This window comes from Anopheles bellator, chromosome 2, assembly GCF_943735745.2.
Source record: "Anopheles bellator chromosome 2, idAnoBellAS_SP24_06.2, whole genome shotgun sequence".
Lineage (NCBI taxonomy): Eukaryota > Metazoa > Arthropoda > Insecta > Diptera > Culicidae > Anopheles > Anopheles bellator.
The window spans coordinates 257490-269469 of NC_071286.1; the positions used below are offsets into that span (position 1 = coordinate 257490).

The 11980-nt window shown below is 43.6% G+C and overlaps 2 protein-coding genes across 4 annotated transcripts; both read left to right on the forward strand.

Annotated features, from left to right (window-relative positions):
- Positions 1-534: 534 nt before the first annotated feature.
- LOC131210426 (zinc finger protein 595-like) lies at positions 535-2423 on the forward strand. The gene is made up of 3 exons (XM_058203672.1): positions 535-624; positions 678-792; positions 869-2423. Exons 1-3 carry the CDS (start codon positions 584-586, stop codon positions 2276-2278), a joined length of 1566 nt encoding a protein of 521 aa, XP_058059655.1. The 5' UTR covers positions 535-583; the 3' UTR covers positions 2279-2423.
- Positions 2424-3853: 1430 nt separating this feature from the next.
- LOC131212644 (sorting nexin-27) lies at positions 3854-10832 on the forward strand. Of its 3 annotated transcripts, none has more exons than XM_058206579.1 (5): positions 3854-4667; positions 7204-7306; positions 7377-8105; positions 8189-8557; positions 8634-10832. In XM_058206579.1, exons 1-5 carry the CDS (start codon positions 4360-4362, stop codon positions 8700-8702), a joined length of 1578 nt encoding a protein of 525 aa, XP_058062562.1. In that variant the 5' UTR covers positions 3854-4359; the 3' UTR covers positions 8703-10832. The 3 variants fall into 3 exon arrangements, with proteins under 3 accessions (XP_058062562.1, XP_058062565.1, XP_058062564.1); XM_058206582.1 differs by lacking the exon at positions 3854-4667 and adding an exon at positions 5525-5574; XM_058206581.1 differs by lacking the exon at positions 3854-4667 and adding an exon at positions 6585-6818.
- The last annotated feature ends 1148 nt before the right edge of the window (positions 10833-11980 follow it).

Consider the following 11980-nt stretch of genomic DNA (forward strand, 5'->3'; position numbering starts at 1 on the left):
TGCATCATGAAAGAAGTAAAGTATTCATTGCACACTCCTTTCGCTCAGTTCTGAAAGAAATTGGCCCGTAACCAATGTGCTAATACCGATGTTTTTTTCTGTGTGCCGGCTTGCAGCACCGGACTTGAGTGAGCAGATCGACAACGCTACAGAGAGAGCGAAAAAATTTGAACGCAAATGATAATTATTGAATTGGTAAAATTAATCAAAACAATAGCTGAAGACTGGGTAAAAGTTTTTTTGTATCAAAGATCCCTAAACATGCTATCATTTGCACGTGTTTTTGATTGATTTTGGATTGAGTAATGTTATTTTTCAGCCTCGTACTAGATAATGACAATTTATCATTATTCGGTTTCGGATGATTTATCATTGTTGCATTTTTATTATTTAAGCTCATATAAACTAAGTAACTGGTTTTTAATTTGAAAAGAGCTGAGGCTCACTCACAAGCGCGCGAACTTGGCCCCCAAAAGCTATCAGAAATCGACCGGTTGTCAAAAAGGCAAAACATTGAAGTTTGTTTAATAAACACGTGCAAAGTGGACGATTTTACAAAATCGCCCTAATAAATGCAGTTAAAATGGAGTCTAAGGGGTTAATTAGGAAAGGGGATGGTGTTGAGTAAGTCGGTGTTCAATAAGCATTCAAAGATATGATAGCGAATTATTTTTCAGAAGCGCAAAAATATGTCGATGGTGTCTGACGGCGGGTGATGCTTTGGAGGCTCTAATGCTCGACGGATCCGGACAATATAAAGTACAAAAAATCTTCGATTTCACCGATGTGCAGGTAGTAAAAGTGCAATATCAGACATCTCACCCTGCTCCACAAGAAAAACTGGTCTATGATACTCATATTTTTACAGCTTGAATTGTCTCCTGGAATTCAATCGTATTTGTGCACGACGTGCGAATCGCGTTTGGAAAAGATGGATACATTTCGTTGGCGATGCAATGAAAAGAGTGATACGGTCGATAAATTTATCAAACGGCAGAACACAGTGGAGAATGTATCAGAAATCGCTCCAAACCATCTTGACCACTCTGCCCAAAAAACGATTGTCCCAGAACTGACAATTAAAACTGAAGTTACCACACCGGATGCAGCGACGGATTTGCACTTGATTCAGAGGAGTTGTACAGCTCCTCAAGTAAATGGGACACATGAATGTTATGGCAAGCAATCATTCGAAGCAGAAGAAAACTCTATTACAATTAAATTAGAGTGTGTTGATGTCGATGAGCTGTATCGGCTGCAAACGAATGCTATATTGGATCATGAACAGGACGACCTGCGAACAAATCCTTTAGAATTGGTCTGTCAAGATCGAGAAGATCACTCTATGTCAATGAAAATATATGCAGATGGGACAGAATTGTTAATCAAAACTGAAGCTACCACACCGGATGCAGCGACGGATTTACACTTGAACCAGAAGTGTACTACTGTTCATGAAGCGAATATGACATATGAATGTTGTGGCACAATCCCTGATGATTTATTCGAGGCAGAGGAAAATCCTATTGCAATCAAATCAGAGTACGAAGAGGACAATGAACAGCATCAGCTGCAAACAACGAATGATGTTTTGGATCATGACCCCAAAAAAAATCCTGAAGAATCGATCGGCCAGGATCAAAAATATCATCCTGTGACCGTGGCAGACAATACGTGTGCCGATACTTCAGCTGCAGAACCAACTCAAAACGTCTTGAATCGCGGAACCCGGAACGCCCACAGCAAAAGCCATTCTAAAAACCATAAGCACCGCTGCCCTCATTGTTCGGCAGCATATCCATTTTTAAACATGTTAAAGAATCACATCCGCACTCACACTGGCGAAAAGCCGTACAAGTGTAAAGTATGTGACAAAGCTTTCCATTTATCAACCAAACTAACAAAACACTCGAAAATTCACAATAAGGACCAACAGCATCAGTGTCCTTATTGTTCATTCATGGTCGCACAGTCATATAACTTAAAGATTCATATCCGCACTCACACTGGCGAAAAGCCGTACAAGTGTAAAGTGTGTGACAAAACCTTCCATTCACCATCCACACTAGCAAAACATTCGAAAATTCACAACAAGGATCAACATCATCAGTGTCCTCATTGCTTATCAATGTTCGTAGAGTTATCTAACTTAAAGGTTCACATCCGTACTCACACCGGCGAAATGCCATACAAGTGTAAGTTCTGTGACAAAGCATTCAGCACATCAAGCAATCTAGTAAAACACTCCAAAATTCACAAGAAGGGTAAAACTAATTAATTCCTTCGTTGTTCATTCATGTTTGGGTTAGAATAAATTTGAATTTTGTATCATTGAATACTAAAGCGCATTGACTCGACGATAGCAGTTAGCAAAAATTCACAGCCACCAACGATCAGCTCAATAAAATTAATTTTCCTTACAATCTGGGTTTTGAATAAAATAAAAAATCTTTAAAGCAACGTCCCAAGAAAACTCTTCTGCCGTTCTCATCACATGACCAGCCCATCGGAGCGTGAGTTCCTGAGCGAAATAGTTTGCCCAAACTATTGAAGACTATTGAAGACCTGTTCGTTACCTTTGATCTACGATGAACATCTGAACGACTTCGAACTTTCGGTCACATCCACGATGTTTTTGGTAGGGCTGTTGATGATGGTGCAACCATGAATTTGGTCCTGTTTTCGTTTAGCTGCAGACCGAGATTCTCAGCAGCTTGCTCAATGCCTTTGTAGACTTGATGCACATGAGACAGACTTCGACCTGGTCTATGAAGCCCATAGACGGATATCACGTGCGCCGAATGGTCAGTGTCGAACCAGTCCGGTGTTTCCATCATAACTTCTTGGACAAAGTTTCTGATGTTGAAGAGCGATTCCAAGCCTTCATTGAAGTAAGCGGCGATATTTTATTACTTACATAAGTTTACGTTCTCCGGAATTGGTTGAATAGGTTTCTGAAACAAGAACCTGAAACAATAAAAGGTATGAAGAAAAAAAGGAATGGCTGTTTGAAACATTGAACAAGCTGATTTGCAGATCAAGACACAAGTTTTTGATTAAATAAAGTAATTTTTCATTCTCGCATTATCGTTGTTCGAAATTATTATTTAAAATCATACAAACTTTTGTCACATACTGTGACTGAATTTTCGTAAGTCACTTTTTCGTTAGAAAAAGTTATGGGAGAAAAATCAAAAAATTCGGTCAGAAAATACTAATTTTCAGAAAATTTTGAATTTTAGACAAAATAATGAAGAATGAAAAGAATTGTTTAACTTGAAGAGGGATTTAGTTTGAGTCAGAGTCGACATTTTGCTCATATAATTATACATTAATTATATTATATTTCAACATTAGGCGTAACGTAATGTTTTTGACATTACAGATTAATGCCAAACTGCTGCGCCGCTGTCAAAACGTTTACGGGTCGGCCGAGGCGTAAACCCGAGCGTAAATACTTTTTGCATACGATTTGCTTACAAACAGAGGATAATTTAAGTTCTTATTTGCTGGTATAGCAACAAAATCGGGAAAAAACAGAAAAAAATATTCAGAAATCAATTTATTTCTCTTCTATTTCTATTTTCTCGACGCAAAAACACGAACGTAAACACGTTTGACATTTCGTTTGTACATATTTTTGCTGCCACACGAAGCGTAAACGGCGTGGCATCACAAATAAATTTTACGCTAGTTTTCACGCCTCATGTAGCCCCCCAGATAGAAGACAACGCTTTTTCAGCTTCTGTGTGCAAAGGCCTTTAAAATCATACAAACTTTTGTCACATACTGTAACTGAATGATGCACGTCACTTTGACGTTAGAAGACTCTTTTTCTCTAGTCTCGCTTTTACCTTTTTCGCAGGAATCCTTGTGTGTAAAATGCAAAATGTGTAAATTTATGTCCTTCTCAGATTAATTCGTCTTATTGCAAGCATTTTCTGAGAGTGAACGAAAAGTGTGGCACTATAGGCGAAGATGCATCGGCTGAGATGCTTCCAGGAAAAGGGCATCGTGTTTCAGTGGTGGTGAAGGGTTACTCAGTTCGCGAAGAAGTGCTAAAAGGGTGTTCCTTCGTCGTCCGTATGTAGTGTCAATTCAATTATAGTGCAAGATTTGGAATCGAGGAATCGCTAAAACTGTGCGACGAAGCAACCCACGGGTTGTTCCTGCGATTGTGCTTTTGTGCGCGTGTGTGGCGTGTGCAAAGAAATCGGTGCAAAGATTGCTGGAAGGTGCCGTGGCAAAGGAAAGAATCTCATTTCGCGCCCCTCCTGAAGGGCTTTCAAGTCCACTTTATGCGCTGAAGCAAATTCGCGAACGGCAGAGAACCATCCATCGTCGTTTCCACCGTCCAGTATGGAAGCGAAAAATGGCAAATCCGGTCCAACAACCATGTCGCAGACTACGGGCGGCGGTGGTGGAGGCGGAGGAATCACGGCGATGAAGAACGGAATGAAAGACAACTTGAACGGTCCTCGGGTGGTCACAATCTACAAGACGGAAACCGGTTTTGGGTTTAATGTCCGCGGACAAGTAAGCGAGGGAGGGCAACTACGATCAATCAACGGGGAGCTCTATGCACCATTGCAGCACGTCAGCGCCGTCTTGGATAACGGGGCCGCGGAGCAAGCCGGCATCAAGAAAGGCGACAGGATTCTGGAAGTGTAAGTTTATTTCCGAATCCAATTCTACACTTGTGAGGGTTCCTTCTTTGTTCTGAGGTGCAAGAATCGGCCCCGAAAATATGATTCGAATTTTGAGAACCTTTTTTGTTATAGAGGCCTTTGGCAACAATTGGAACAGTCGAATTGCGCTTTTGGCGATAGTTGCAAGGCTGTAAAGGCAGCACAGGATAATTATTAAGTGTCAAGTATCCCGCGGCTTATCGCGGCCAGCGGAAACAGGCATGTATCTGCGATAGTCTCGCTAGTGGCCACGTCAATCGCTGGCCATATGCACGGTATGCTGACGCAGCGCACGTGAATCATGCTTTAGCCAGAAGCTGGCCTCATCACAATCTTCCCTGATGGATGCAGTGGTTTGGGACAGTGAGGTTCTTTTCGGTAGTAAAATGTATTGATGTCCGTTGGTATGGTTGGCCACCAGGGACGCTAGGCATTTTGGTTTACTCTATCACGACTAGCGGCGAATGTAAACAAGTGAAACGATTTCAAACTGCTGTTTACGAAGAAAACAGAACAAGGCGGGCGGGCGTACGCCCAATGGCGTCGATATATTTTTCTTTCATTTATGAGATTGAAATCGGTACGGAGTCTTGCAACAATTTACACACATGTTTTGCATAACATTTTATGTTGCTAGCTCTCTGAACCTATTCCAGAACGCAATGCCACTCTGCTTCGTTCCTTGTTTTGTAGTCTCGTTTTGTTCGATGTTTATATTGCTATTCGATCGTATCAATCCTTTTGGGATTTATAAATGGGTCCCGGCCCGGTTTCAATCAATTTCGCTCTGGTCTGTGCGGGTAAACAATCGCCCGCCTATCGTGTGGAGATTTATGTTGGCGAGCAGCTTGTTGGCGCGTATGGTTAAGATTGCAAAAGTGGAAAGGTTATTTGGTCGCTGTAGATTATGCCAATATGTGGAGCAGTCTGAGCATGGTTCGTCGAAATAAATAGTGCCAGTGTTGTGGCGAATCGGTGTAGGGACAGTTTTGAAAAGTTTAAGTCATAATTCAAATTGCTTAAAATTGGAGTTCTCTTGATCTTTGGCTTACTTTAAATTGTTCAAATATCGAAGATGGTTCCATTCAGCTGTACCAATTTATATTACTTCCCGTTTCGTCTGATCAATGAGGTTCTTCAGAGCCGCGAGTGTTACGAAATGTCCCAAAATCGTTGTACGAAGGCAAATGCCGACACTGACGGCATACTGCAGCAAGGAGGAGATATGAATTTGGTGGAAAATAAAATGAAGTAAATTTTACTTTGAAACCAATTTACAAGGCCTTTAAAAATCAAATTTGGCATTAAAAGTGTGCTTCAATCGGAGCGTGAATTCTGTGAATTCCTACAATGGTTGTTTAGTGTAGACATGTTGTAAACCTTTGCGCTATGTTTGGAACAACACTGTTGGGACTGTGGTGGCGGTGCTCTACGGGTACCGTTTCTATCCGTCCAGCAAATGTGATCTTCTCTAAATTTGTTGTTCTCTACGATCAGGCGCAACATTACTTCCGTAGTGACAACAATTAGATAGCTACAAATTCAAATGAGCACTCTTCGTAGAACCGTGAGACGTCCGCTTCAATTTTTTTGCTAATAACGGTAAACTTTTTGTGATACAAATAGCCGTGCAAATTTGAATGTAACTTACGCTTTTAAATTCCACCAACGATTATTTCATACACATTTGTGCGAAACAACCTACGCATATGCTTAGTATTTGATTGGTGATCGTATGGTGAGGTAACTAATACGCGTATCTTGGTCAACAATACACATGCGAATGGAAAGGCCACAGTTATACGATTAATAGTATGCCTGGAGTGTTGCGCGGCCGTGCGTCTTTTTATCAGCAACTTGCGATCAGTTTGTGAAACCCTTTTGATGGCGGCGCACATGTGACACGCTTACGGTAGTTTGGGACTTCTGAGTGATTCCTGGTCAAAGTATGCAGCGAAGTTTGTTCTCTTCGTACTGCCTAGAAAACACGGACGATGCGTTGATTCCGAAGGAGCTGATCGACCTCCTGTACGACAGCAGTGATGATGAGCAGCGCAATGAAGGGGGCCAAAAAGGTTCCATGCGACAAACCCCGATTCCCACAATCAGTGGCTTAGTGGCCCAGCGAAGGTTAGTTGTAGGAAAAAGGAAACTAAACCTTCCTTACGGTAGTGATAGGAAAAACGCGTTACATCAGTGACAACGATAAATGGGCTACAAATAAGCCAATTTGTAACACCTATAATTAACTGTTTTTCCCAACGAACCGACATTCGCTAGGGGAGACCCCATGGAAATGCACACACGGTCATGTGGGGTTGAAAACGCAATTTATAAAACACTCACAATGCTTCCACACATTGATAAAGAGTTCGGGGTGCGTGTGTGGAGGTTGTTACGATCACCATTTGCTGGGAGTGCAGAGATTGGGAAACCAGTAGAGATCCAGAGATGAGAGTAGCAGCGACACACGCTGATTCGGCTACAGGTCAATAACGGGTGTTCCTTTTTTCAGCAATCACGTAAATGTGGAAGGGGCCACCCACAAGCAGGTGGTAGATCTCATCAAATCCGGCGGCGATACGCTTACGTTGACCGTCATTTCAGTCACACAGCAGGTGAGCAACTTTGCGGTGGCCATTTCTGGCGGGCGCCTTCCTTCTCCTTCTGATGTGTGTGTCGTTGTAGGAAGCGGAACGCCTAGAGCCTACGGAAGATCCGGGCGGATACTCGTACATTGACTACTCCGAGAAGCGCAGCTTGCCGATCAGCATTCCCGACTATAACATCATTCACCGGGGCAATGAACGATACGTTGTGTTCAACATCCACATGGCGGGCCGGCAGCTGTGCTCGCGCCGATATCGCGAGTTCTCGAATCTTCACCAGCACCTGAAGAAGGAGTTTTCGGGCTTCAACTTTCCGAAGATGCCCGGCAAGTGGCCATTCCAACTAAATGAGCAACAGCTGGATGCGCGGAGACGCGGGCTGGAGCAGTACCTGGAAAAGGTATGCGCCGTGCGGGTGATCGCCGAGTGTGACGCCGTGCAGGAGTTCCTCACGGATTCGGCCGACGACGTGGCGGCTTCACCGGTCGACATAAAGATTATGCTGCCGGACCACGCCGTGGTGACCGTGTCGGTGCGGAAATCTGCCAACGCGCAGCTGGTGTGGGAACAGCTAGTGCAGCGGGCCAACCTGACCTCGTACACCCAGCAGTACTTTTATCTCTTTGAAATCGTCGAGTACAACTTCGAGCGCAAGTTGCAACCCCACGAAATCCCCCATCAGTTGTACGTGCAGAACTACAGTACCGCCTCCAGCACCTGTCTGTGCGTGAGACGATGGTTGTTTTCGATTGAACGAGAAGTGTCCCTTCCGGTCGGAGAGCAGGCGGCCAAGTTTATCTTCTACCAGGTACGGGTCAACGGGTTCCAATCGATATAGAATCGAATTGAGTGCCATATTTTGTTTTGTAACTTTTGCAATTTGTCGCCCAGGCCGTCGATGAGGTAAATCGTAGCAATATCCGAGCGGACGGACGGCTGTACGAGCTGAAGGCGCTGCAGGACTCGAAGAAGGCGGACGAATATCTGTCGCTGGCGCGAACCCTTCCCGGTTACGGTGATATAGTGTTTCCGCACTGTGCGTGCGACAGTCGCAAGGAAGGGCATGTGGTGCCGGCGGTGGGTATGAAAAGTTTCCGATTACACGCTTGCCGTGAGGATGGCGCATTGGAGGCCCAGACGGTCGAGCTGCAGTGGGCCACGATTTCGCGATGGGAAAGTGACGAAGAGTCGATGGCATTTTGCTTCCAGTACAGTCGTTCGGATAAACCGCCCCGATGGGTAAAAGTGTTTACGCCATACGTAAGTTCTCCGAATCATCCCACGGTTGCGCAGTGTTTTACTAACGATGTTCTTTCTTCCTTTTGTTTGATTAAAGCATGCATTCCTTGCTGACTGTTTCGATAGGATAATGGAAGAGCGAGCCTGGGATGACACAGGAGAGTAAGGTCCTCCGCCCGGTGGGGGATTTTGTTTCGCAAACTTTGCGTAGAAAGGCCACTAATCGGTGCAAATGAGATCATGGAGCGGCCCGTGAGAATGAAGAGTCATCTAAAGAGTGAAACAATTGCACGCCGCTTAAACTGTTCGGTGTCGGTATGGTGGAAAAGAAAATTGTTATTGCATTGATTACCGAACGGGATGAACGAACTCAAAACACTATTGCGGAACAAAATTAGAAACAAAAAGAATCTGGTGAGCATTGCACCAATAGAGATCGCGGTTCCCCAGATGTTGTTATGATAATTGATAGCCAAGTGAGTATTTTGAGAAACCTACTTCTGCTGCTTACCGTGTTGCAACAAAACCAAGAGCATTCCAAAAGAGGGCTGCACGCAAGAGGGAATATCACTGCGGATACATAACGGATGTACCGCGATTAGAGTAGAGAAACAGTAGCGACTGACCGGTGGCAATGCAAATCGTCTGATTGGACCATTCAAACACTTTTCTCGAAATAGTGAAACGATAGCTCTCTCACTCTCTGTAGCCACTATTTGTTTTTAGTAGAATCATTCAACACTCACATTGTCTCATAAATTACAAACCCATGTTCTCCCAGTTCCTCGCACCGACCAACTGCATACTAACATAGTCATGCTTCAGTCTTCAGTGAATCCTTCCGCAGCGCCACAGGTACTGGAGGCAAGTGGCCAGGATGGATGCCTTGGAGCGTACGTCTCTGCGAAATTTGTTCAAACATCCACCACCTTCTACGTGTGTTGTCGACTTGGGGGGATTTATGAGTTTATAATTTAATTTTCTGTGATACGGTCTCTTCTCTTTCCAAGAAAAGGTCTATGTTTGCAGAGTACGCGTAAGAAAAAGGCATATCATAAGGAGGTGGCCATTAAGTAAACCCTGCTTGCAACGGATTCACTGTAGAGTGTGATAAGAATTAACAAAAAAAAATCACCCATTCGGCCGTACATGATGTCATTAGCTTTGACGTAGTGACTAGAAAATCCTGCATAGTATTACTAGTTTGTCTATTAAGCGTAGAGTAAAGGTTAGGAAAATTTGCTCCGGCGACCTGCGGACACCAAGCAGCACATTCCAATTCGATTATGTTTTTGGTCAATTGGAAATTGGGAATAAAAGTGCCGAACTGTGGCACTGTGCTATCTGCTGCCACGATTGTTTGCAGCATTACTGACACATGCGACACATGCATGGGGATGAACTTAAAATAGGAAAAGAAGATAGGCCAAACGACCGGCAATGACTAACAAGGGGAGAATTGGAAAAAGATGATCGATGATTTTCCGCTTGAAATTCCTGCTTTGAACACCGAACTTAGTATCTCAATCTGTTTAAGACAATTAAAACACCAACAATATCTTATGGATGGTTGGAAATGTGCACCGATAACGATGATATTCGTATGTATTAAATAAACACCCGTTTGTGGCTCCAAGCGAAGAAGACGTGAAACTAGTTCGAACATGTACATAACTTAAATCCTTCACATGAACAGAGAGCGGAATGGAGAACAACGATTCGTGGAAATGGAATGATTTCAATGGCTCGTTACGACTCATACTGAATACCCACAATTACTTGTTCGACAGCGAAGGACGAGCAGATGGACCGATTGAAGTGACCCAAATTTGAGACTCGATGCGATTGGAGTCACTGAAAGATTACCCTTTCGCCACTCCTTTTCAATGGCATGGCCCCAAAGCAAAACAGAGCGCTCCCACCAATTGCGTGTAGAGTGACCCGCGGATAAGTATGGTGTTAGCGTAACCGGCTTTGTCGGGTTTAAGGTATGACTTACGCGAATCTTGCAAGATACTGTGAGAGAGATAGAAAGAGAGATACTTTGCATGCGGTTTATGCTCCGATCCGATCCCCCGATCTCCCCGATGGTCCAGGGAATTATGTTAGATAAGTCAATACGAAACAATGGTAGTTGCAATGGTTAAAACACTTTAAAAATCGAAAATGCCCCGATGAAACCTGACACACATACATAGATTATAACGAAGGCATTCGACTAAGCATTATTACACGCAAAAGATCATAATTTATTATATTTCAAAGTGATACTATATAAAATTTTAAAGTGATGCTAACAGAAGTATGCGTTATTTTTCGTATTCACGACAGTGAGATTCTCGTCACCCTCCCGATACATCCGAATAAGTAGTAAAAGCACCCAATGGTTCACGAAACGGACAGCGTTGGTGACCAATTTTACGCGTTTTCGCTATGGAGCTGCTAATGAACAGGCCACCTCTTGTCTCTGTGCTACTTCCAGCAAAACACGGTTCAGTCGATCGAAAGTTTTAGCTGGTCGTGTTGTCCCTAGCTCTCGTGGAAAATAATTCCAAGGTACGTTCCATTATCTTTTTCGATTGGACGCTGGCACGCAAGAGGTACGAGATTTTCCAACATACTAGCATGGCTATGTAACTGCTTTAACGTAAGCGTTGTAGGTAATAGGGTTGAATTGTTTGGTTATGATAAACAATCAATTCGTATTATCGCTCACCTGATTGCCGTACATTGTCATGTGTGACCATCGCGTAGCGCGATAGCGAATAGCGACTTGTAGGATGCGATTCATAAAAAAAATAATTTGTCTTGAGCAGCAAAGAGCGCCATGGAATGCTATTAAGAAGTTATGTTACGGCCTCGACACCGAGATACGTTATATGGCCGAGATAGCAGCAATATGTCACTACTATGTGGTGTATTAGACCCGTCCATTCGTGAAATATTCGTCCACTTGAGTGACTCTCGTGGCTTGTGTTGCGGTCTGGCTGTGGTTTTACTCCGTGTCCTCCCAGAACGTCGTCGTATATCGTCGTTTCGGAGAAGATGTAGCGTAGTATACTAACGTTGCGAACAGACTAACGGTACAGTGTTAAGTAGATGCGGTAGAACGGAAAGGTCATCTGCTTTCATGGATATTCAATCTCAAGTGGCCACTACTAGCTACTAGTTGTGTTCGTTTCGATTCGATCAGTGTGTGTGGAAGAGTCATCGATAAGATACTGATCCGTTTCGGGCAACAGACGGATTGGAAGCAAATTCGTGCAATCGATAACTTGTGTTAATTTTTTGTTTTAACATGTGATGTGCCGGATAACAGCCACTTTTAATTTGAAACCCGTTAGTTTCTATACACCTAGCCTACCTCGATTTGCTGTGCTCGACGGCTACGTATCGACAGACTAACCACAAACGCTGCCGGCGTGATTTCCAATAGCCTCTCGG

Excerpts from the sequence above, each read along its gene's own strand:
- LOC131210426 (XM_058203672.1), top strand. The coding sequence starts at position 584 with ATGGAGTCTAAGGGGTTAATTAGGAAAGGGGATGGTGTTGA. Across the intron at positions 625-677 it reads AGGAAAGGGGATGGTGTTGA|AAGCGCAAAAATATGTCGAT; the intron begins GTAAGTCGGTGT and ends ATTATTTTTCAG. Across the intron at positions 793-868 it reads TCGATTTCACCGATGTGCAG|CTTGAATTGTCTCCTGGAAT; the intron begins GTAGTAAAAGTG and ends ATATTTTTACAG.
- LOC131212644 (XM_058206579.1), top strand. The coding sequence starts at position 4,360 with ATGGAAGCGAAAAATGGCAAATCCGGTCCAACAACCATGTCGCAGACT. Across the intron at positions 8,106-8,188 it reads CCAAGTTTATCTTCTACCAG|GCCGTCGATGAGGTAAATCG; the intron begins GTACGGGTCAAC and ends TTTGTCGCCCAG. Across the intron at positions 8,558-8,633 it reads TAAAAGTGTTTACGCCATAC|CATGCATTCCTTGCTGACTG; the intron begins GTAAGTTCTCCG and ends GTTTGATTAAAG.